The 25,357-nt window shown below is 41.9% G+C and overlaps 1 protein-coding gene across 3 annotated transcripts; it reads right to left on the minus strand.

Annotated features, from left to right (window-relative positions):
- Nucleotides 1-1,435: 1,435 nt before the first annotated feature.
- Nucleotides 1,436-23,457, minus strand: LOC137604936 (radixin). 3 transcript variants are annotated; one of them, XM_068329191.1, is made up of 16 exons: nt 23,206-23,457; nt 18,377-18,461; nt 15,889-15,989; nt 9,726-9,809; nt 7,919-8,014; nt 7,679-7,801; nt 7,358-7,509; nt 5,989-6,072; nt 5,762-5,908; nt 5,240-5,336; nt 4,993-5,156; nt 3,988-4,118; nt 3,713-3,873; nt 3,463-3,555; nt 3,049-3,258; nt 1,436-2,709 (listed from the first exon to the last, which is right to left on the minus strand). In XM_068329191.1, exons 3-16 carry the CDS (start codon nt 15,898-15,900, stop codon nt 2,545-2,547), a joined length of 1,719 nt encoding a protein of 572 aa, XP_068185292.1. In that variant the 5' UTR covers nt 15,901-15,989; nt 18,377-18,461; nt 23,206-23,457; the 3' UTR covers nt 1,436-2,544. The 3 variants fall into 3 exon arrangements, with proteins under 3 accessions (XP_068185292.1, XP_068185291.1, XP_068185293.1); XM_068329190.1 differs by lacking the exon at nt 18,377-18,461; XM_068329192.1 differs by lacking the exons at nt 18,377-18,461; nt 23,206-23,457 and adding an exon at nt 22,960-23,144.
- Between the last annotated feature and the right edge of the window lie 1,900 nt (nt 23,458-25,357).

The following is a 25,357-nucleotide window of genomic DNA, read 5'->3' on the forward strand; positions in this document are numbered from 1 at the left end:
CATAAATAGCAAACTTCTTAATTTGTCTCAAATCTCTCTTATTTAAAATGCTGTCCTCTCATGTACTGCTTCATAACCTGGTGTCAGGAACACATCCTCAGTAACGTCTGCTGGTCTGGCTAGCACTGTGTGCTGGTGTTTGCTACACGGATGCCATACGACATTTTAACTTAACAAACCTCCAAAGGTGTTAAGATTCCTGTGGATATTAAAAATCCTGTTTTCTGTATGAGGGCTAAAAATATTTTTCTATTATCATAAAGAGCTATTTTTGTAATTGTACATGATGGTTATCTGAAGGGATTGTAGATGTCGGTGTTGTGCAACATGGGTGTACAAGATACCCGTGCAAATGTTGCTGATGTTGTCTTTAGATTTCTCCACAAATGTTACGTGATGGTGTTCAGACTGAAAATGAAGCAAGGAAGCCTCCTCTGAAAATAAGAATGGATGTTTCTGTGACCTCAGGAAGAGACCTTTGAAGCTACAGCAGCCCATAACAGACAAAAAGGCAAATGCACCTGGTAAATAGTACAACGCTGAACAGACTTTTTTCTGTAATCATATCGCAATAATTTAATGTTGCTTAAAACTTGCTTCATATTCAGTCTGAACACACCATGAAGAATTTTGTCTTGACAGGTTAAACTGTTTTGTTTGTTGTTTGTCTAAAATGGCCTCAAATCCAACTGTTTATCCAATAAGGGAAATATGAAATGCATCAACAATGCCTGTTTATTATAATTAATGACCAACTTTATTTCTAAGCTTTAATATGGCTTCATTTTGATATAGGGCATATTTACATGTGACCTTTCCTGGGGATCAGAACTGGGTGAAAGGGTATTTGGTGGTTGCATTAAGGCAAAATAAAAGGGATTCAAACTTTACCCTATTGCTGTAGTTTGACTGTGACTGTTTCTCAGCTTTGTCCTATTTTAAAAATTAAAGCACATCTTTTTAGTTTGAGTTCAACTCAACGGAGCTTTAGGCAATAAAACCCAAAAGCATGAAACTCAAATATTTAATTTCTTTAACTTCTGGGAATCTATGGCCAAATGAGACGCGCTGACTGTTCTTGTATGTTGTGTAAAAGTGAAGAATAAAAGCCCTACTGAAGCTTTCATCTGCTGGTCATTATTAGCTGTTAAATTCTAACGGGGAAGTCGGGAAGATGTTTTCTTTGTGGTGGAGAAACGTTGCCCCACAAAAGAGTTGATCAGATTTTGAGGCAAATCCAGGCTCAGATGCAGATTCTGGTTCTGGGTTAGTGTGTTGAACAAAGGGACACTGAGGGGCTCTAGCATTATGACTCGATTTTTTTTTGGTAGGATTTATTTTCATTTGGTCAGTTTTTCATAAATTGTCTTGTCTGGTTGTTCAAAATCTGTATGGATCAAAATATGTTTGTTTCCTCTATTGTTTTTGTGCTTAATCAACATTTTTATTCACTTTTATTAATGGAATGACATAACACTAAACCACAATTGCGATCCATAAAAATCAACACAACTCTAAAATTAAACAAATTTTTAAAAAAAACCCCCACACATTTTGGATTTCTTATGAAGCTATAGAAATCCTGTTCTATTGATAAAAAAAAAAAAAAAATCATTAAAGTTGGTTCCTGCTGTCATTTACCAGATTCTCATCTTAAATGATGCAAAAATAATGTTAACGACAACACCTTTCATTATGTTCTGCTGTTGTCTGACCAATGTGCACATTAAGAACTGCTTTCATTGCACACTGTAGCTTCAGGCCAGAGCCTCAAGATCATGCTGCTGCTACATAGTTGGAAATATAAATTCATTCTTTATTGCGGGGCAAAATATTCATTTGAACAAACGTCTCAATGGATAAAGATGCCAGCACAGCAAAAATGTAAAATAAGCTAATTTAGTTTGCATATCTGTTGCTTACAGCTGTCAGAGTTCCAGTTAGCAGATGAGACATGAACAACGAACGGATCGACAAACCGACATAAAGAAACACTACGAGGGAAGGAAAAGAGATGAATAAGGCTTTTAAAAAACAAGTTATTCCACTCTTTCAACAGAGGACAAAAGAAGTTACAAATATTAAAGCTTTATGGGCGAGTGTGCCGGCAACAACAAGCTACAGATGGCCGTTTTATTGTGTCATATATAAAAGCAAAAACCGCAACCAGTAAGGTCCAGTCTCTGACTTCGTCTAACATTTCTGTTGTTACTCAATTCTGATGCATGCAAGCTTTAAAAATGTAGGAGGGAGACGTCCATGATCGACAGGACATATTGCTTGCTATTTTTCTTACAGGTGTGCTTCATCGGGGAGGGGGTGGAGCTCTAAAAAGCAGGTAGCAGTATGATTGGCCAATCGCTGCTAGGCTTTGGCGAGGCTAAAGCTACAAAGCCTGTTAGCCGGTCCGTCTCCTAGGTAGAGAACGGGCAGGAGTTCTTGGCGGCAGCAGCTTCCGGGCTTTACGATAAAACGCGAGGCGTCGTCATCCAATCGAGACGAAGCGGCTCTTTTTGTATCCGCCCTTCCTTCCTTCCTCCTGCCTCACATGGACTCGAACTCATCGATGCGCTGCTTGGTGTTGCCTTGGCGAATCTGACGCAGGGTTTTGTACTTGTCTCTTCCTGCTCTGACGTTTTCGGCGTGCAGCATATCGTTCTGCGTTTTCTTGGTATCGTCCCGAGCCTCGGCCAGTTCCGAACTGAGAGCCTGCGCGTAGAGTGAAAACAAAAAAAAAACCCACGAATGAGCTACCGTTAGCAGGAACTTGGCGAAGTCGTCATGGTTCAGCGTGAATTCATTAATTTTTATTGAAAACAATGAAACAGCATGAACTTTCATTCATGATATGGGTTGAAGGTCACGTTTAATAAATTCTTAATATATTTATGAACTTTTCGGTTCTTTTCCTGTTTTTTTAAGACAGTTTAAGAAGCTTTTCATATGTGGTGTAGCTTTAGTTTCCATTTAATCAATTAAATACCAATGGACAAGGACGAATTTCACGCGTCGATAATGTTCAGTTGGCGTTTTATCTCTCTTCTTTACCTGTAACTGTTTCTTGACGCGATCATTCTTCTGCGCCTCGGTGATGCGCTCCTCTTCGCTGCGGTGGCTGGAGACGCCCTCGCTGAGCAGCTCGGCGCTGGCCTCGGCGTTCGTTTCGTCGTGCTCGTCGTGTTCCGGAGCCGGCGGGGACGTCATGGCCGACTTCAGCTCCTCCCTGGTTCTCTCCAGGTCGTCTTGCGCCGCCAGAGCCTGGATGTGAGACATGAGCAGGATTACAAAGGGAACCAGAGCGATTCTGGTTGAAAAGAGAAGGATGCACGCGTCTGACCACAGTTGGGGCCATAAATTTAAATGGCTTATCAAGTAATATTTAACCAAATGGATTGCTTCACTTATACAGGAGCAAAGGATCATAAAAACAGGGAATATATTCTCCCTTTGGTGTGATATTACTTTGTGTTGCCATTCCGTTGCTTCGTCATCTTTTTTCCTTTTGGCCTCCTCAAGCAGAGCGATTTTGGCGGTGAATTCTGCTAACTCCGCAGCCTGTTGGTAAAGAAAAACACACACATCATCACTGCCTTCAAACAACAAATCCCGCGTTCTGAGCTAGCTGAGGTCAAACGGTGTCATTTGCACAGCAGCACCAAACTACAAGAGTACAGACGAGGTGTTGGGAGCAGTGCTTGTGTAAAACTGGTACCAGTTGCTCCTGGTTTTTCATCTGGTCTGCAGCCTGCTGAGCCAGCGACGCCTTCGCCTCCTCGGCCGCCTGCTTCTCCTTCTCTAATCGCTCCGCCTCCTCCTTCGCCCTCTTCCTCTCCTGCTCTAACTCCAGAGCCTTGCGGGTCTGCTCCTCCAGGTCTGCAGTTACACACAAGTGAATACAGGTGTCACACAATGAGGTGGTCTAAACGCCAACGGCTGTCCATCAAGGACGATCAGACATTGATGAATGAACAAACTCATTTCTCCTACCCTTCTGGGCTCTTTGTGTCTGCTCTTCAATCTGCCTCAGCCTCTCGATCAGCTCATCCTTCTCTCGCTCTATTCGCTCCCTCTCTTTCTCAGCATGCTCGCGCTTCTTCTTTTCGTTCTCCAGCTGCGCTCTGTCAGAAAAAAACAAAACAAAAAACGTCAACCCAGCCAGAGACGTATTTACACCAAATCTGGTCATATCAAAACTTTTTCATCAATCTTGTTTCATGAATTCTTTTCTTTTTTAAAACATCCTTGTGGAAAAATCTATCCCAGTTTAGCCTGTGGTGCTCAATGCTTTCTGTTATTGTTAAGTTCTTGAAACAGCATAATATTACATATATTTAAAAATAAAAAGCACTGTTACACATCCTGATATGAAGAGCAAAACATGCTGCTTGTTTTTTGTGCATCAGCTCAGGCCTGCAGATTTGTTTTTCCGCAGCACCGCCTACCAGTGTTGAAAATGTGTAACGCCAGATAATGCTGCGAGAGAAGCTCAGTTTTCGACATGTTAAAAAAGCGTTCAAGTTGTCTACATATTTATTCATTTAAATATTCATAATTATATTTTAGCTATTATCAGCTGATGACTAAAACCTGAAGAAATCAGAGGAATTATTACTCAAACGTCAGAGCATAGTTTTAAATATAGCAACAAAAGTCATAATTCAAATCCAAACATGGCTTGATTTTGATATAAAAGGAATCCAGGTGAAATTTTAACACTTAATTTTATAAATTAATTCCTTTAATAATAATAATACAGTGGTGAAGCTGCTGTTTGTTGTCACAAAAACAACTTTATTAAACCAGCTCCATCTATTAATGTCTTGTTTTGGGGTTTTTTGCAACAACTGCAAAGTTTTATGTTTGCTCAGAAAGGATAGCAAGTTAGCGCAGATGAATTTTTCTTTCTGGATTACTATAAGAACAGGAAGCCATCATTTCCAGCATGAATTCAGAAAAGATGGTATTCCTAGACGAAGCTACAGATGTACGTACCTTTCCATCTGTTTGTGGTGCTTCTCTTCTCTGGCCTGAGCCTTCATCTGCTGCACCTCGATGGTGTCTGGCTTCCTCCTCCTCATGTACAGCTCATGGTTTCCCATACATAAAGCAAGGATGCGCTTGTTGATACGCAACCGAGGAGCGTAAAACACAAAATCCTGCAGCAGACATGAAGGACGGGCACAATGGTGTTACACACGTGCTTTGAAAAACATAAGTAAGACCCCTTCTCAACACTCACCGGGGCTTTCTTGTCGATGGGTTTGATGACAAATTTCTTGTCGTTGAAGGAAATGTTTCGTATCTCACTCCAGGGGAAGCCGATCTTTGGTGACAACCTTAAGTGGCAACAAAGAGGTTTTTCTTTAATAGTTAAAAACCAATGACGATTAACTTTTTATGTGTTTGTTTAAACACTCCCCCTTTCAAAGGTAAAAATTAACTCAACATACTGGGTCAGATAAAAGCCTGTTTTCAGGTTCTTCATCAGAGCTGCTCTTCACCTCCAGAGGAGGGCGCTGTGCTCAAATTAAAGTGGTCTAAGGTAACCAAGGGAAGGGAAACCTGTGTTGTAATGATATCTGATTTTTACAGTATATTTAATAGTTCAACTAAAATTATTTATAAGTGTGTTAAATTTTAGCAATCAGTGATCAATGAATGAGGACATATCAACCAGATCAAACCTGTGACAAAAAAAATCAATATTTACTCTTATTAGATATTAATGAGCTATGTATGAGGTGTGTGTGTGTGTGTTTACTTGTCTTCGTGCTCGTAGATGTTGAGTCCCAGGGCGTCGACCCCCAGCCACAGTTCTGTCCCCTTCTTGTTTTTAATTTCAAAGTAGTTGACGCCGTACATCTCTAAATCCTGAGCGATCTTCAGGTATTCCATCATCGCGTCCTCTCTGTAAAACACGCATCTCTTTGAAAATCACACTCCTCAAACACTAGTTTCACACTAAATGTCACAACGGTGCACACTTACCTGAGCATGCTCCTGTGCTCCTCATGCCAGGCCTGTATTCTGTCCTCCCACTGCTCCTTTGTCAGCTTGTGCTGCTCCAGGACTCTACAAAACATACACAAGACAATGAATATGTAAAATATGTCTATGTGAATATGTAAAGCAACAAACACTGGTACTGCAGAGTGGTCTCTTTGTTAACTCTATGTGATTCAGCTTGTAATATAAATTATAATAATGATCTTATCATAAAGGTAATATTTGTAACATTAATGCCTTCCTTTGCAGCTCAGTAACAATCTCTATGTGTGACTAGTTGACTGGTAAAGGGTTAATGTTTTGTATTAATTTTACTCCATGCAGCTTTTATTTAAATTGAAGCTGTTTCACATTTTCATCTTTATATATTTTAGGGGCTAAATTAAGATTAAATTAAATCTACTTTATTCGTCCACACGTGGGGAAATTATCTTTACACTCTTCACTCTTTTTGCATGTGGTTACAGTCTTTGGTTAGTCATGCATACACACATAGTTTTTGAATACAGGCCCCTGAACACAACACACTGGGGGCCAGTAGGCATGCAATTAGTAACACATCACACAAACAGTAGGGGGAGGCAGAGTGACGGGACGCGCACAGGGGGTCGCGCCCCAAACGAGCAGCTTGTGTGGGGGACGGCGCCTTGTTCCAGGGCGCCTCGGCAGTGGCTGACGTCTCCCACCGTCAGCTCACACTCTGAGGGATGTCATGGCGGGAGCGGGATTTGAACCACCGACATCTGCTCTACCGCTGAGCCACTGCCGCCCCATTGAATATATTATGAATATAGTATTAAAATACTGGTGTAGTGTAGTATAGCTTCATATTTTGTATAGTAATGTATGTAGAGACTTCATTACAAAAGATAACAGACTTTTTCCTTTGAATAATACAATATGGTATGGTATAGTTTGGTATAGTCAAGTGTAGTATATTGTGGTACAGTGTAGTATAGTATGGTGTAGTGTAGTGTAATACAGCATAGGTATAGTATAGTGTGTGGAGTACTGTACAGTATACTACAATATAGTGTGGTGCAGTATAATGCAATGTAGTACAAAATTGTGCGGTGTAGTACAGTATAATACAGTAGAGCCTAGTGTGGTGTGTAGTAGAGTGTGGTGTAGTACGGAATACTGTGGTGTAGTGTAGTATAGTACAGTGTAGTACAGTACAGTATAGGGTGGTTTAGCACAGTGTAGTCTGGTGTAGTAGAGTGTGCTGTAGTACAGTAGAGTGTAGAATACTGTATGTATAGTGTATCACAGTGTAGCATAATGTAGTTCAGTGCAGTATAGTGTAGTACAGGTAACGTAGTGTACTGCAGTGTACTGTAGTGTACTGTACCTCTGTGGCAGTAGCCGGTCAGAGGCCAGGTAGCCCAGCTTGTGAACGTCTTTGCTGTAATCTCCATACTTGGCCTGGACGGCGTAGGACGCCACCAGCACAGCCGTCTCTGGGGGGCAGTAGTTCTCATCATTCAGGATGGCCTCTTTCACCTGCACAACAAACAAACAGACAAACAAACAAACGTAAGATGTTCCACAGATAACATAAGAGCACGATTCAGTCAGATGAGCTGCACAATATAAAATCCCCCAAATCCTTCTAACACACAAACAATGCAGTGGAAACACCTGGGCAGGTTTGACTCCGCTTCTACGGTACCTGCAGGAAGAAGAGCTTCTGGGTGATCTCCTGGATGAGCTCCTCAGACACGTCCTCTGGAAAGAACTTGGCTCTGAACTTGAACTGCAGAGGATTCTCCTTCTTCACATCCTGCTGGGTGACCTGGAGAGAAAACCCACACACGTTAATTCATCAACGCCTCTATCACATGTTAATCGCATGTCTTGAGGAAACCTGAAGTCACGCCTTCAATCAAGAAAAGATTGAGAAATGTCTCACCTTCTTGTTGAGTTTGAGCCACGTGATGTAGCCTTTACTGTCTGTGTACTGAAGACCAAAGAACCAGATCTCCCTCAGACCCACTGTCTTCACCACCTGGAATCAAACACATCAAAGAGGAAAAAACGAGGAAGTTAATTTCACAATAAGACGCTGTCGTCATTGGTTACATAGCACACAAGAAAAATAAGCGCCCCGACAGAAAGATGTGAAAAACGAACAACAAAAACTTCCATGTGTGTTCGCCGAACACCTCGTTCTGAAACCAAAGACTTTTCTTCAAAAGTCTGGCTTTGTCCAAACAGTTGCTACGACAGTTGAGGGTCTTCACATCCAGCAACACACCAGACTTCATCGTATCCCTTTCATGGTAACGGAGAGGCTTTAGGATTATTTACATACACTAATCCAGACAGACTGAGAGAGGCTCCAAACTTCCTCTCTTGCTTCTCTCTTTTCCATTTGCTTTTCCCTTTACGATCCCTCGCAGCTCTTCGCCAAAGACGCTCACATGTTTTTCTCATTCACAAACTGTTCCACATGAGCAGGACATCATTACGCCGTCCGTACGATGCACAAACACATCTAATAGGGTAAAAACACGCTCATGGTTGTGCACACAGACACACAAATAGTGCCTCTAGCGGGAATCCGGCTGGGAATGCCGGATGCAGAAAACAGCTGTGCAGACGCCGAGAGCTCAGCTGCAGATTTAGACATGTTTCAGATTGTGGATGAATTATTGGGATATAAACTCAAGTGGATCGACGCTGAGGCCTTTTATTGTTCTGTGTGTGTGTGTGTGTGTGTGTGTGTCAGCTTATGGATGATATATTTAGCACAACATCCGCTTCATCAATGGCGCCCTCTCTTCATTCATATGAATCTGCAGCGTTTAAAAATGAAACAGCTTCCAGGCCCGACCACACACTTTTGGCATGACTTCCCCCCTTAACAAGCAATAAACAGCATTTAAACCTTGATTCTGGATCAACGATGGCTGAATAACAGGCAGAGAAGAGTTTGTGTCAAACATGACATGTCAAAATGTTCTCTGACTTTCCTGATATGGAATGTTGTCGCTTCATCAATTCATTCTTTCCTGTGTTTGTGTGATGTTTTCTTGTGAATACTTGAGTTATGACCAGAAACACGTTTTGTGCAGTCAGGATGACCTTAATGTTTGACGTTTGACTCCCAAATCCGTTATCACTTCATCCTTGAGTGGATGTTTGGACCAAATTCAGATGAGGCGTTCTTGAAACATGACGCCAAACGTTTCTTTACTGACGCTTTAACAAGATTTAATGTGTTAATTCTAGATACTATAAAGATACTATAAATTTAAAATGCACACAGAACCAATCTGTGATGTGTTCCCTACTATGACGTAGAAAAACAGGAAGAACAACAACACAGAAAAAGAATATTAAAAAGAAGGAATCTTTTTAATATTCTTTTTCCAACCAGCTCAACAAACGTCAGCGTGAAACAATGCTGAAAGCTGCCCTTTCACGTCTGCGACCCACATCATCCACCCAACACGTCCATGCTCCGGCCCTTAAGAGCTCCCAGTTCAGACAAAGAGCACTTTGTGTGTCATCGTTCACAGAACCAGGACCAGCCCAGACCCACCCGAGCGCCCACTGGCACGCACTGATGGCTGACAATGTGATTCTATTCAGAAGGTCATCTCATTTTGAAATCATAAATGTGTATTTATGACCGCCTGTAGTGACTGCAGCTGTTCTCACAAAGGACAAGAAAAAACAGAAATGTCCTGTTTTTGAGCCTGTTGGTGCTTTACCTGATCAAACAGCTGTTTGCCCGTCGTGTTTGGCTGGATGGCAAACTCTAGCTCAGCGTCCATGGTGGTGACGCGAACGTTGATCTGCAGAGAAGACAAAAATGAATGCGATAAACATATAGAACTGATAGATTTGATATTACGACTTGTTACAAGACCGCTACGGACTAAAAAGTTGTCCCTCTTCTTGGTGTTGAGATAATCTTCCTGTGCTTCATCAGTTATTTAAATATTTTATACTTAACACGATATAAAAACAGAATGCAGCAGCCTCTCCCATCATAACAGATTGAAATTCACATGTTGGGAAACCGATGAACCCAAACAGCCAATGTCAAATACAGCTGTTAGACGGTCAAAGAACATGTCACTCCAGAGAAAGCTCCATCATTATGAAAGGTGAAATGGAAAGTAATAAAAAAGTGTGGTCAACCCACAAAGAGACGGAATATAGAAGTAAAACTAGAGCAAAGGGAACAGTGAAAGTCCTGAAATTAAATGTAGAGATGTTAAGAATGTGTCAACAAAAAAAGGGCAGATTAAAGGAGAGCAAATGAAGCATGAAATATGTGTAAGAGATTAAATGGAAGTAGTCAAGACAAAGGGAAAGGGAAGAAAAACTGAGCAAAAACAGATTTCATTCTGACTGCATTAGTATTTGTACAACCAAGTAGCCTTTTTCTAATATCATCAATGTTTATCATTAATTATTGATCGTCAGGTAGAAACAGATTCTGGTGAAATACCTGGGAAAATGTGTCATTGTGTGCAATTTCCCCCCCCAAAAAATACACAAAACTAAGAGACATAATGTAATTTTAGACAGTTATACAATATAAAGGTAACAGCGATGTGACAATGTGAACCCAAAAAGACCTGAACTAACTGGAGGCAGTGATTCTAGAATAAAACACACATCTGTGTACGGATGGGAGAAGAGCCACATGGTGGCTTTTGTGCCGATTCTGCTGCATCATGTGACTCTGTGTTCTGGATGATAAGGTTTCCATAGCAACACCCCTGCAGCTAATTTAAATGTAATTTTCTACAAAGCCTCCTGGGCAACCTTGGGAGGGGTTTAACCCTTGACAGGGTGACCTCAGGAGACCTGACCCGCCCCAGAGGTAAGGCATGAGCCGGACGGTTCAATAGGACGACTGTGTAGGTCAGTCCTGATGTGGGTATGTGTGTCTTATTTCCTGCCTGTGTCTGCGTTTGTGTGTTTGCATGACTGCCAAAGCACTGATACGAGTTAGCAACGTGTCTTCTAGCTGATAGCAGCAAAGCGTTGACAGATACAGCGGGTGATTGTGTCAGACCACAATCCTTAATTTCATGACCTTCTGCTGCTGGACAAAATGCCACCGAGACAAACAGGGAACGTAGACCACAAGAAAACCTGCCACCGGAGTGTGCTTATAATTAAGGATGACATTTAAGCCTTCCTCGTGGAGTTGAGACTGTTTAGCATGCAGTGAATTCAAAAATAGATGTCATAAAAATCTACTTAATTGGACGAAAAAGTGTGATTTCCTGGTTGCGGTTTTTAATCTTTTTAAGTGTATAGTGCGCCCTCACGCGATTGCGCATCAACGATTGCGACTCCATCTCATCGCGGATTTTTGGTCGGCGGTTACGTGATACCGTACACGCATTCTATTGGCTGACGGCATCTGGAAGTCTGCTCTGTTCAGTCAGTCTCAGACTTTCATGAGACACAAAAGTGCTTTGAACAGTTGATAAGAGTGTGGGAAAAGGTAATACAGATAGAAGGTGGTTTAATATCAGTGGGTTCATAAACGTTTAAATTACCGTAAATAATAGGTCTCAGCAGAGTGATCAGCCGCCACCACCACGGAACAAATGTGGGGCTTTATTTGCTCTTTAATCACAACGTCAAGCCCCTTTCCAAACTGTGTTTTCTACATGAACTGCCCCCCTTAGAATGCACAGGGCTGTTAACATGCTTAGAAATGTACTGCAAGTCCAAGTTAAGCCGCAAGTCAGCTGTCTCAAGTCCAAGTCTCGTGTCTCATTTGGGTGTAGCAGGTGCTCCGCCATCTACTGCGGGGCACCAGTCCGCTAAGAACAGTCATTTCTAAGAATTCAAGGAATTCAAAGCAGGCTCTCTGTTATCACTTTCAAGCAATGTCAAATTATTCTCTGTGTAACTTGGGTGTTACTCTACTCAACCTAAAAATTCAGCTTTTTTTTAATGCATTCCTATGAATCAGTGACTGAATGAAGTGAAGGTTAGGGGCAGGAGGTGGGAGGGGGGGGGACATCACACCCTCCCTCTAATTAGATTTAGCGACTTGGATAATTCCCATTATATAAATGAAAATGGCCCTCTGAAATATTTAAAGCCTCCAGTGCGAGCTTGCTTCCTGCCCTCGTCCTGCCTCCTGCCCCTAGGGACGCCACGACCAGGAGGGGCAACATGTGCAAAACGCAGCAATATATCAATAATGTACGACGTCCCGGCGCATCTCACACCCCAAAGGACCCGGTCCACCTTTGGACAGACACGCCCACGGTACAGTCAGTAAATACTGGCAAAAAGATATAGAAAATCAATACACAACTTAATCCCCAGGGGCGTGTGTGTGTGTATGTGTGTGTGAGGATGTTTTCATTGTCTTCACGGTTGCACTCGTCCTCACTTTTGCTTCCTGTCATCACCGGGTCTTCATGGGGTCACAGCCCCTTTAATGCATTCCTTCACATTCATCTGACAGTCTTCTAATAATTTCAAACCTGGTTAAACAGCTCGGTCTGTTGTTTTCTAATTGTTTTTCCATTAAAGTCAGGGCAGTAATCTCTCTTGGTTAATTCCACCTTAATCTTGCACACCAGGCTGTGAACTCTGTGCAGGCAGACGACCCAAACGTCCACCTACAGGTCACTGAATGCTGTCTGAGGCGTCTATTCTCAACTTTCTGACACCACCACTGACAAGTTTGCATTGCAAATTTTTAAGCACATTTTTTAGCATACACAGCAAACTGGTCAGGTGTGGGAGGGCCAGGTAGTTAAGCACAGTACCTTCTGGAACACAAACTGTTCTGGTTCTAGTTCCAGATCTTCTTGGACATGCCAAGTGTTGGAAAAATATGTCAATACTAGATTTAAAAACTACTTTTCTGCTGTTGTCAGAGCTTTTAAAGTGAAATATTTTGAAACAGGATACAGGTCCACCTTAAAATTTCACACCCTCGTCTTTGTCATTTCTCGACCTCACAGGGAGTTTCATAAAAATCAGTTGAGTTTTAGTGTATTCCTGTGAACAATCAGACACACATAACATGTCCACATTAAATCCCTAACAGCACATATCAACCATACTATTATGTGTTTCCACATGAGGCGTTCGAGATCATTCACACTGCTCCGACGTCGAGGCTCCACCTTCGGCTCTCCAACGTCCCGTCCTTCTGGCTGTGTCTAATGCATATTATTAAAACGCATCAGAGAAGAGGAGATTGTTCCATGGCATTTCCTTTCCCAAATTAAATGTAATCACCTCCTGTTTGTCTAACATTTGCTTTCTGGTGAGCCGACGGCTCAAGAGCGCCTTTTGTACAAACCCCCTTTGAACTGAATGAAAGCCATGAACACCCACATTATTGAGGGGGTGCATGCAGACGCAGAAACACCATTAAATCATAGCCTGAAGAAGAGCAGCCGTCCAGACCGAATTCACTTTTTAATGGCCGGCCTGAGGGTGAACGGCTATCGCCTGTCTCGCCTTTCAGACAGACAACAGCCCGTTTGCAAGCAGCTTGACAAAACAACTCTTTCCAGGGCCGGTGGGCGTTTCGCTCACCTCGCCGGCGAAACTGTCGATGTTTTCCATCGCTGTTCTGCACTTTTGTTGTGCTGCATCAGAAACGAGGCCGCTGGAGCCAGGCTACCTACCTGGCTTGTTCCATGATCATTAAGCACGCCCGCAGGGGCCAGAGCTTTTAAGCCAACCTGACATTTAAGTGCTTTCATGGCAAAAACACCCAGAGAATGCATGGATGAAGCAGTGAAAGGACCAATGTGTTTACTGTCCAACTACGAGTATTAATGTCAAAGTACAGCCTGATGTAACCGGAGCAGGAGTTCCCCTCCAGGGTAGCTTGGGTGTCATTTTTCTGGTCCAGATATGAACAAAGTGCCCGTCACTCAGTCCTCTCCCGAATCCTCTGTTATCCCTCTATGTGCCTTTTTCTGCCCTGTGGTGCTTTCAATGATCTGGCGGTACTCGTTCATTCCAGTTTTCTCGTTTGCATCCACACGGTTGAGTCTCTTCGCTTCTTCTCCAGCTGGTCCTCACAGATACGAGTCGTTGATTTCTTTGAGTCGATGCAGTTTAGTTCCAGTCCCTCCATGTTTTATGCTCCTTTCTGGTGACATCTTTACTTTTTAAAGCCCCCTTCGTTTTCATTCCTCCCGGTCTCTCATCACTTACGACACCCCCATCTCTCCCTCTTCAGCTCCTATCCTCACACTACTTTTTCCATCACATGTTCCAGGTCTCTTTCCAGGAACCGGTCCCGGCCTAATTCCCCATTATGGAGATTGATGGAGCGGGGGCTCGGCAGGATGGCTGGCTGGCAGTAGATAACTGTGTGAGCGATTAAACCCTCTCTATCCTTACTGTAGCTTTCGCTGACCTCTGGTCATCTATTTTAAGTTGATGGGAATTGGAATTGGTTCACTGTCAGGATTTTGAGGGATATCCCAATGCAACAGAATTTTATTTGACTTCTTCCACCTCCTGAACGTGAATATTAATAATCATTAATAGTAGTCCAGACTTCTCCACAGTTGAAGCTGAAGCTACGACTTAAAATATTGAAGTTATTTAAAGGAGACTTCTTGACCCTAACGCTGGTTATATCACTCTGTAAATATATTTCTGAACATGTGTAGAAAAGCACCTTATGTTGAGAAATGAAATGCATAATTCAAGATTTTAAGATTCTAGATGCACTCTGTGGAAAAGTATTGGAACGACTGGCTGCCATCCCGGTTTCCATTCATAGGGTGTTATAACAGCTTCTACTGTTCTGGTAAGGCTTTCCACAAGATACGCATTTAAAAACAGCACATTTTAAATGTAGTGATTATGTTCACATCACTTAAATGTTTTTTTAAAATGTTTTTTTAAATGATTATATACCAACAATATTAGAATTATTGATCCCTATAATAAAAAAACTGATTCAAAATTCAGGCTGTCTTTGATTCCTAGAGTTAACGTTCCTGCCCTCGATATATTAAAAGGTAATAAAACAAATGGCTTCGCGGGACTCGCTGCGTAATCCCGTCCTTTAAGCTGCAGTGAAAACTCGGCCTGCGTGTGTTTGTATCAGAGCAACATGAAAGCTCCTACTGTCCTGTAGGCCAAAAATAGAGCAGAGAAAGCTCTCTTTGTGTTTGCTCTGTTCAACGGGCAGCTCCACACAGCCGACGACTGTGTGAGCGCATGGGTGCATGTTTTCCCAAAAAACTCTGTGCACTCCTGTTACACATTACTTCTGAATGGGAGCGCTGAGGCCAGACTTTGTGCCCACTTATATATTAAAAAAAAAAAGCAGATACAGCAGGTATGGTAGGCTGCACTTAAGAATACAGAGACTTAGCTCTGTTTTTAAGACCTGAAATAAATCCTGCACTTGCAGTCAACCTCCCTGCCCTCAGAAACTTAAACCCTTCAGTGCTGTTCCTGTTCCACCAGGCAAAGCAGAGAGCAGCGTTTGACCGGAGCTGAACAGTTACTTCTGGTTTGCATTATATTGTGTGAAATAATCGATTGTGTTATAATGTGAATACTTGACCAATGAAACATACGGTGCAGTAAACTTACTGACAGATAGTAGACGTGGGGTATAATTCTTTGGAAGAGAAATTAGTTGTACATCCTGCCTCTTTGGCTTTGTTTTAGTTCTTAGTTGACCATAAAGAAAACACAACAACAATACTATCTGCAGAAGTAATACATTTTAGCTTTAGGACAAACTGATGAAGCAAAGATGCTGCAGGGACGAGGTGAAACTGCAGCAACTCACCAAAATAAATGTAAAGTTACTGCAACATTGTCCTGAAACACGGTCCACAGCACAGACACGAGGGTGAGAATATCAAACACTCATAAAGCCGGGTGGGTACTCACTGGTTTGGGCATCTTTCTCCTTTCTCCGCCCGTCCCCTGTTGATGAGAAAACACAAAGAAGTCGTCTTCCGTCTTCCTGCCTCTCCTCGGGGCACCAGAGCCTGGGACAGAGCAAAAACAAATGTTCTAGCATTGCCTGACTTAAAAAGGATTTTTTAGACATACAATCTTTACCAAAATACCAATTTAATAAGAACAGCTTGGCGAGTTCTGCTCTCGGCCACTCAGGATGTGATGACACCCTTTCTTGAAGGCTTAGGACAGGAGGGGAAGGGCACTGCCAGGTCAGTCTGATCTTTCCTTTCCTACTGCAGCTCTTGGTGGACGTTGGCAGCCAGGAACTCTTGGCTATTTAGTCCCTAATGAGATTTTTGTTTTTGTAGTTTCTGTTCAGGGGGATTTTGAGATTAATAGAGCTGAAATTTTATGACTATTACAAACAAAAACATCAAAACCTGTGCAAAAGACCACAAGCAGTTTGAAGCTGTTTTCATGAAATTTGTTGGGTTTAATTGACCACATGCATTGACACCCCTTTATACCCCACTCCTTTACTTTTGAGTGTTTGCCATCTGACTTTCATTTGGGGGACTTTTCCATGGAAATAAAGGGAAAAAACATACCAGTTATCATTAATGAGAGGTATTTTCGGCTTTACGTGTTTTTAATCAGGGAGTAACTTGATTTGGCTTCTAGACTAGAGAATATATTCTATTCGTGTGACTTATCAGCTGTTGTCTAGGTAACCAGTGTTACCACAACATGTCTCAAGTGTGTCATCAGTCGACACTCAGCAGCTGTTTGAAGACGATTCACGACCTACAGCGCATTTATGAAAGCAACAACGGTAAAGATGTAAAAATTTTACAGCTGCAGTGAAAAAAAATTTGATTTAGACCAATGCGTTATTTCCTGTGAAGAAAGTCACCCAAAGCCTTCAAATGAGCACAATTAGTTTAAGCATATTGTGCTACCTTTTTTTAGAATCACCTCTGTGGCAGTTTCAAGCTGATCAAACCACTGATTGGTTGTAAAGAATCATATCTGTTCTGGTTAAAGAAAATATTGACTAAATGCAAAACAAATTTTCAAGGCCAGCAAAGAGATAAAACTTAAAAAAATTAGAGATGCTGACAGCATAACTATAACTGAATAAAAGACAATCCTGTATCGGTTGAAATTAAAACAACAGATACTCGGGTTGTTGCTGACTGACTTGTGACTGAGGTTATACCAAGGCCAAGTTACCTTCCAAACTGCAACTCTGCCAAGACGTCTTTTGACTGACCCGGAGGTGAACCGAGTCCAGCAGAACCCCGATGCCTCCCAGTGAACTATTGAGTTCACCAGGAAAGAACATCGAGCAAACACTCGTGGTGACAGCTGCTATTGCGCTCCGCTGCTTTGGCAACAGCTGAAAATGAGTCCAAGCAGTGAAGATGGAATCTGGAGTTTGATCAGCAAGAAAAACAACATTCTCAGTGGCAATCTGAGAGAGGGTAAAAAAGTAGACCGCTATAGAGACTTGGTAGACAAGAGGAAAGAATGAGATATCTAATGAAGAGAGAGAGAACTCTTTTGTTCTGACTTTTGTTCTTTTTTTGAGAAGTCACTTAAATAAGGTCTTCAGATTACCCTTGACCTGTTGAGGTGCCTTTTCTGGACAGTTTGTCTGGAACTGCATGTCAGCTTTGAAGGACTAGAATCTAAAAGGGAGCTGTTGGTAGGTGTCCACCGAGTACCAGACGTTTGATGAGCGAGGTCAAAAATAGCTCAAGTGTCAGCACAGAGGATTAAAACGGTTTGAAAAGTCAAGTTACTCTGATGGCCGTTGGGTCTCAATTGTTCAGGCCTGTGCAGTGACGTTTAGAAATATACGAACTGCACAATATGAAGCAGGGTTTGTCCACCGGTTGATTTGATTCAAAGAATTTGAGAAACAATATTTATTTGGCCCAGAACTGTTGTAGGCACATCAGGAGGCACATCCGTCCATAAAACTAGCCGCAACATAGCTGTTCTGTAACTTTCTATTAGACGACCAGCTCATAGTTGTACACCTCCACACCTGTACACCTTTATTTCCCTCCACATTTGTCCAAACTCATAGAAAAGTTATCAAATGATAGTAACTAGTTTTTAAAGCGGAGTTAGCACTATGTTGGAAAAAGATTAGCAAGATCTAATTACTTCGACTTTTATTGCTGTTATCATGTGGTTTGTTGGGTCTTCCATACTCACACGTCCCAGAATTCAGATCTATGGTAGTACCACCTTTGAACCCTACTAGAATGTGACTATTCATGTGTTTCTTACAAGTACATTTAAATACCTTAATGGATTACAGTTAAAGAGAAAATATACTTAAAGCAGTGGGTTCCCATTACATTTTACATTGCTGTGACCCTCTACCAAAGCTACATAAAGAACTGGAAGCGAGCTTCATTTCTGAGCCCTTTGTTCACTATTTGCCTTCAACAACACTGACCTCATCTGCTGCTGGTTTATTGGCTGTTCCCACCACCAAGCCAAAGAAAATCAAGGATGCAGCTTCGTTGCTTGAGGCCCCCGAGCTGTGAACACACAACCTATCGATATCAGAGAAGCCAGCTCGCTAAATAATTTAAAAGGGTTAAAAAATATAAGTGTCTTACTAGCATTTAAGTAGCTTTTCCTTTTCAGGGACAGGCTTCAAACACATTTGTGCTTTGACTTACTCTTCTGCTCTGTAGGTTGTGTGTTCTTCTGTTTTTTCAGAGGTGTTTGGCGTAATATGAAATCTTTTGGAGCGGGTTAATGGGTTGTGAAGCTGGCAGAAATCCATGTAGGTCACAGATTTCTTTATTGCTTTAACAGCCCAAATGTTTCCATTTTCATTAGAATCTTATTCCAGACATGGGAGAAGCGGGGGTTGGGGGTTCTACATATTTTATATATATTGAAGATCTTTGAGACAGACTCTATTTTAGTATCCCATCAGACAGCTTTATGAAAACACTTCTAAAAGATGTGTACCGATTCTCTACCTCTCCCATTAGTCTTGCGGAAATTCACTTTGATGTAACACATAGCTGGGAGGAAGGGGGGTGTTGGCCTCCAAATCAATCCACAGCTCCGTCAGACCTTCTGGGCCCAAATCCTGGGGGTATATGAAGCCCGGAATATGTCAAAGCCAGCAATGGCAAATCGCACCAACCTCATTTTCAAAGCACAAAGAAGCTCAAATCCAGCCAGTACTGTCAGCTGACTGTCGTCCATCGCACCATTTACACCAGATATAGCTCAAGACAGATTGATTATGTTGTGATTATTTTAAAATTTGTAACTAAGCAACTTCCACTAAATATTATGACAGCAAACAATGAAGACGTTCTAATGTAACTCGTTTTGCGTGTACGACCATTTTCGATTTGACCTCAAAGTCCAGCGGTTTAGCTGCAGCCTCTAAAGATAAAAACACCACACGCATCCTAAGTGTGTGATTGTTTCTGTCTCATTTAACATCGGCTACGCTTGAGTGCAGACTGAACTTTCATCATAAGTCCCTGAGTTAAATGACTAAACCCTAAAGCAGACACACAATAACTGTGCAGTCAGTGATGAGTTTATCGACCAAGCCTCCTTGTGCAATTTCCCTCGACCTCCATATCTCCTTCCTTCGTATTCTACCTTAGCAACGGTGCAAAAGTGAGGGGTAAAAAAAAAAAAAAAGCATTACAGGGAGGGATACATACGAATTCAAAGCCTCAGTTGACCCATATGCCTGCAGCCAGGAGACAGGAGACGACGCTGAATACTAATAAGTGATTGTCTTGCTCCTTGAGTTCAATCATCCTGCATGACTTGAATGTAGAATGTTAGATGACTTTCACTTAAAATCTACAAATGTATTTAATAGCTCCAGGCTTTATGATCCCTGGTTTGCACACGGACACACACACACACACACACACACATAGTGGTTGCAGATGAAAACATCCAGCGCTTTCTAAAAGAACACAGGCCTCCTTTGTTTAGCATCCCATTACCTTGTAAATACCTGTGTGTGTGTGTGTGTGTGTGTGTGTGCGTGTGCGTGTGTGTGTGTGTGTTCAACCAGGGGTCTCCCAAGCGGATACAGGTTCCAGCTTCCAGGTCACCATTCATGCAGAAAGAATCTCTGCTCTCTCTCTTTCATCTCCTCTTTCCAGATCAATCTGAACACTCATTTAAATTTTACACACACTTTTATAGAGTCCTGCATCCATTTTACTGATTCCTGTCCCCCCCTCACCGTCCTTAAAAAATGACCAGATTGGGTTTCATTCATAGTTGATGGAAAACTATTCTGGCCCTGCTTGTAGCGTGTCGTCAGCATGGCGTAGCCTAGAATAGCAACACAAAGCGATAAAATCAGCAAAATTACAGTAACCTCTTCAGTTCAAGGCTATCAGAATGAGCATTTCTTAATAAATGTGTGTAAAAAAAAAAACAACAACATTTATCCAGCTGTTTTTATCTGAATTAGACGTGTTAGCTTTAGTTGGTTGTCAGTTATTATATGAATAAAAAGCAGGGGTTTGCTTCTTACACCATAATGGATGGAGTAGGAATTATTTTTGATCAGTTTCACAAAAACCCTGTTTCTTTTAAAGTTGAAATAGGTTCAGATTCAGAGAAATTTCACAATGAATTCATCAGGAAGTTTGAACGACTGCCCTTTGACTTAACACAACCTGGATTCTTTTGGTTTGGCTTCCTGTATTTTTTTTAAATTATTGCACAAATAAATAATTCACTTTTTGCAAGCTAATGTTCAACTTTCCTTGTCTTTTATCGATTCATGTTGAGGAAGAGGACTCTCAGTGCTTTGGTTGACAGGATGCATTCAGACAGATTGTGGTTGTTCAATCATTATGGCGACCAAGACACACATTTCAAACAAAAGTTAAAACAGACGCTTTCAGTGAGGGAGAAGGAAACCATTTGTGGCTCATCTTTGTTTTCGGTGGCTAACAAATGTCTTGTTGTACATACAAGTCGACAGACACACACACAAACACTTCCAACAGCTGTTGCAACAGCAGGAAGCTGCCCCAACCGCTTTGCATGACAACAAGGCTCGACTTGTACAACAGAGGAGACAACTGATGCTTCACCGAGTGAAAGGAGGAGAGTGTTTGTCCAACAGCACAAACGGCTGTCGAGGGTGTGATCTCCAGACCCACAAACACACAACAAACATACTCTTATTGTTAATTTAGAAAAGTAAAAGCTGCTCAGAAATAAGAAATATGCAAATACAGACCACTTATAATAATTAGAATACAAGATTATTCTGTTAAGACAGCTTCCATTATTAATTCGCCTGTTGATTATTTCTACAAGTAATCAATACAATTTCAACAAAACCAAAATACTTTATTTACTATAATATTTTTTTTTAAAAAGCAATTCCTCCCATTCAAGAAAGTATGTGAAAGCTGCGAAGTAATGTTATGTCTGTCAAAATAACTACAAGTGAATAAAATAAACTAATTAACTAATTTTTGTTTTGTGCTTTCATTTACTTTGGGGTTTAGGGAACTGCCCCAACAACCAATAGCTGCAGGATTAAAAAAAAACACACAAAAAAACCAAACTGATTTCATGTAAGAAGCACAATAAGACAATTTTCCAGACATCCAGTCGACACAATCAGTGCAGACAGTTTGAGATGGTCTCACAGTAACAGCTGGTGTGTGAACAACTCTCCAGAAGTGTCACACAGCCAAGCCCAAACTGATATCTGTTAATTTTATTATATGTTTGTTTTGTCGTCTAAATTTGTTTCTGTATAAAATAAACCAAGACCTCTTTATTACCCCTTTATTTATTCCAAAATTTAAATTTCACACCAAAACGCTCCACATATTTTTGTTCAGAATAAATTCAAGTTACTTTAAACTTTTAACTCTGAATGTAAACTTGAACTATGACTCCACAACAACAACGTCTATTCACCTGATTCTGATTAGAATAAATCGGCATTCCCCTAGTATAATCCGGGTGAGATTAGTCAACAGGTAACAAAAATAACCAGAAATATAAAACCGTTCGTCACTAGTGTTCCGTGTCAGGACGCACGGAGCCTCTTTCTCAAATGAGATGTACTGTAATTCAGTCCGCAGGAGGAGGCGTGGCCGAAGTGGTAGGCGGCTCTGATCGACAGGGATGTCAGCCAATGGGATCGCTTTTTTGTCATACTTCAGCCAATCAGACTCTAGAACTCCCCTAACCCGGACTTGAGCCTCTGTTTGTGCCAGATGGACCGCTAGCATCTTGTGTGGGCGCGTAACTGTGGTTGTATTCAGAACGGCTGTTTACGTGGGACCCCCCCCCCCCACACACACACACACACACCCCAAAAAAGTGTGGCGTGTCCCGGATTAAACTCACCTGAACTCGCTCAGACTAACGCGTTTAATGAAGTGGAGAGAGTTTATAACCCACAATCAACCCCCTTACGCGAACGTGTTCGCGGAGCAACAAGTGTCAAGACCGGCTGCTCGCCTGATGGAGGCTAATTGGATGAGAGACACAAGTTAGACGTAAACAACTGTAGAACTGGAATAAAACGCAGGTATTTTGGACTCATCTGATCGTGCGCACCAACACCTGGACAGGTTCTCTACATCTGCTTCCAAACGCCATTTGCTATATATATATATTTTTTTTTAATAAAAAGAAACGCGCGTCGTCAGCAGGCGCAAAAGTTGCAAACGGCGCAAAAAATTTTTTTTTTTTTTAAATTTTTTGTTTCCGTTCCGATCATTGCAAAACATCAGCAGCGAGGAAACCACCCAACAGAAGCCGACATTTCAACACAAAAAAACCCCCGTGCGTGTCCTGGTGAAATAAAGGCTTTTTTTTTTTTAATTTAATTTAATTTTTTTTTTAAATGTGGTGTTTGTGACGCGTCAAGCGCGTTCAGGTCATTCTAGAAAGGACGAGCATCTCATTACATTGACTCCTAATGTCAGCCCTGCTCCGTTGCATAACATCTGAACCGACACACAACACCCCGGCATGAGGTGGCACAGGTTAACTCACCCGTCCTCCCCCCAAAAGAACCGCGCGTGGATCCGACTAGAAGCACCAAATGCGCAGCGCGTCGCCGCCTTCCACCAGCATGTCAAACGGGAGTCTGTTATAAAAAGGACTTATAAGCGCCGTGCGCGTTGCTGGAGCGGTCTGAGAGCACCGTTACCCGCCCGGCGGCCACGGTGCAAGAAAATCCCTCCTCGTTCCACAACGGCTTAACGGAGACGCGCGGAGATAAAGACGGATCAAACTCACCTAACGCCTGGCCGCGCTGGGGATGTGTCCGACTGTCACCCCCTCCAGTAGGCGGGAGTACTTTATATATCCACCGCGGGTAAAAATAGAGCCTCCCGGTTCTTGCTGCGCTGCTTAACCGGACGCTGTTGCGTGCCGAGCGTGGACAGTTATGCGGGCGTCTGTGGCGGAGACTCCGGAGAAGAGGTGCAGACAGTCAATATGGCTGACGAATCCACCGTACCGAGGCGTGGTGAGCGGAGTCCTGCAGATTCACCCCCCCCCCCACCACCACCACCACCACCCCCACCCCCAACCCGTGACTGAAACTCTGCGGGCAGCCCCGCTAAGAGGTGCAAACTGGGGGTTCCAAATTGGGAAATGTGCTGCATCACACTTTATTATGGTTTGTGTGTACCTACACAAAAATTATGCCTATTAAAGACTGAATCTTACAAAAGAGCTCAATAGTTTTTAATGTGTTGTGATGTTTTTGTTTTTGTTTTTTACCCTTTTTGTGGTAAATCTTAATTTTAATAAAAGCCCACATGGATGTGAGTCATGTTTGAGTCATGCTGCCCTCAACCTGGAGTTATAATGAGAATCATACCAGGAAACTGATCTGTATTTAGAGCCTCTGACTCACTAGTTTTGAGCATGTAAGCAAAACGATAAATAATCCCTAACAAATTAAATAATCTAATGACACTTTTTGTAAATATCATCATTACAGTTATATTTTGCTATATTTCTGTACAATCCCGCAAACATGCACTCAACCTAATCTTGCTGAAATTAAATACTCACTACTGCGAAACCTCAAAATGTAGTCTAAGTGTTTGGAACCGCAGAATGAAATTAATAATTTATCGATTTCTCTCTTTGCCCACACAAGTTTTGGGATGTCCCCCCCCCCCCAACATGTATTTCCAATCGGTCAAACACAGTGTGTGGGACAGCACTGCTGACTCGAATGTCAGCCGCTTCATCACGAGGACAGCGCAGGAGAAGCCTGTCGAAAATGGAGGTCAGATTATGATGATGGCTCTCTTTGGAGGTCGATTCGTCAATTTGCATCCCTGACCTGTTTTTTTTTAAAATCACTGACAGAAATGTGAGGAGAGTCTGACTAATGCTCGGATTAAATGTACAGCAGACCCGATAAGAGAAAATTTATTTTAATGCTTTCATGATAGTCACAGTTTCTGAGTCCTCTCTTTTTCATTTGCCAGCAGCGCTCATCAGACTATGATTTCTTATATATTTTTTTAAAAAATTACAAAACGCTTACATCTCTGTTTTTATGGAGGAAAATATGTAACAACAGCCCATAAACATCTGAAATGCTGCTAAGATGCAGCTTTCTAGTCGTGCTGTTATCTAAACGTTTTGTTAGTTTGTTGGTCATTTTAAATTTTATCTAAATGTTCAATTTTCTCTCTTCATTTATTGAAATTGTGTTTATTTTGTTTTGCAGTTACAGCTATGACGTTTTCACGGTTAACGGTTGTTGCGCAGGTTTTTGCTGTTTTTTGCGGTACAATGGCGACACCTTGTGGTCATTTGCGGTATTGCAGGTGGTTTGTTAGTTTCCGTGGCAACAGGAGATACAAAGTCTCAGTTCTGCAGAAGATCTGCCTCCATTTCCTGTATTACCAATAAAAATGGGAGTTTTTTTTTATTAAAAGCTGTAAAAAGTTTTTTGCATCAGTCTGTTTTTTCTTAGCTTCTTAAAGAAGCTCATGTCGGGAGTTGACCAATCAGAGCTGAGCTGAGTCGTGACAGTACCTGAAGCTGTGTGGTATTAAATAGCATCTTTGAACTGTCGTCTTTCATTAGAAGATCCAAAGAAAAGGTCACTTCACATTGACCTCCTCACAGCGCTTCAGGCTAATCGTCCCATGTGATAATTATTAATGCCAGCCTGCAGGTTTTTATATCCTTAAGGGAAACATTGAAGCGTGACCCCTTTCACCCACGCTCCCTCTGTGCACGATTAATTATTACGTTTTTTAAAAATCTGATTAGGATGTTTTTATGAGGGTCAATCCAGCCCAGAATCAGACATTTCAGGGGGACAAAGGGTTTTAAAATCTGACTGGAGGTTCTCGCTCTTGCCACACGGGGGCAGTAAATCCCCACCCTGTGTTAGAACACCACCTGTTGACCTTGT

This window comes from Antennarius striatus, chromosome 12 (assembly GCF_040054535.1).
Source record: "Antennarius striatus isolate MH-2024 chromosome 12, ASM4005453v1, whole genome shotgun sequence".
NCBI classification, from domain to species: domain Eukaryota; kingdom Metazoa; phylum Chordata; class Actinopteri; order Lophiiformes; family Antennariidae; genus Antennarius; species Antennarius striatus.

Bases quoted from the DNA above. Each gene is read 5' to 3' on its own strand.
- LOC137604936 (XM_068329190.1), bottom strand. The intron at 5,157-5,239 runs GTGAGTGTTGAG...TGTCTGCTGCAG, and splicing joins CCATCGACAAGAAAGCCCCG to GATTTTGTGTTTTACGCTCC. The intron at 3,874-3,987 runs GTAGGAGAAATG...GTGTAACTGCAG, and splicing joins GACACAAAGAGCCCAGAAGG to ACCTGGAGGAGCAGACCCGC.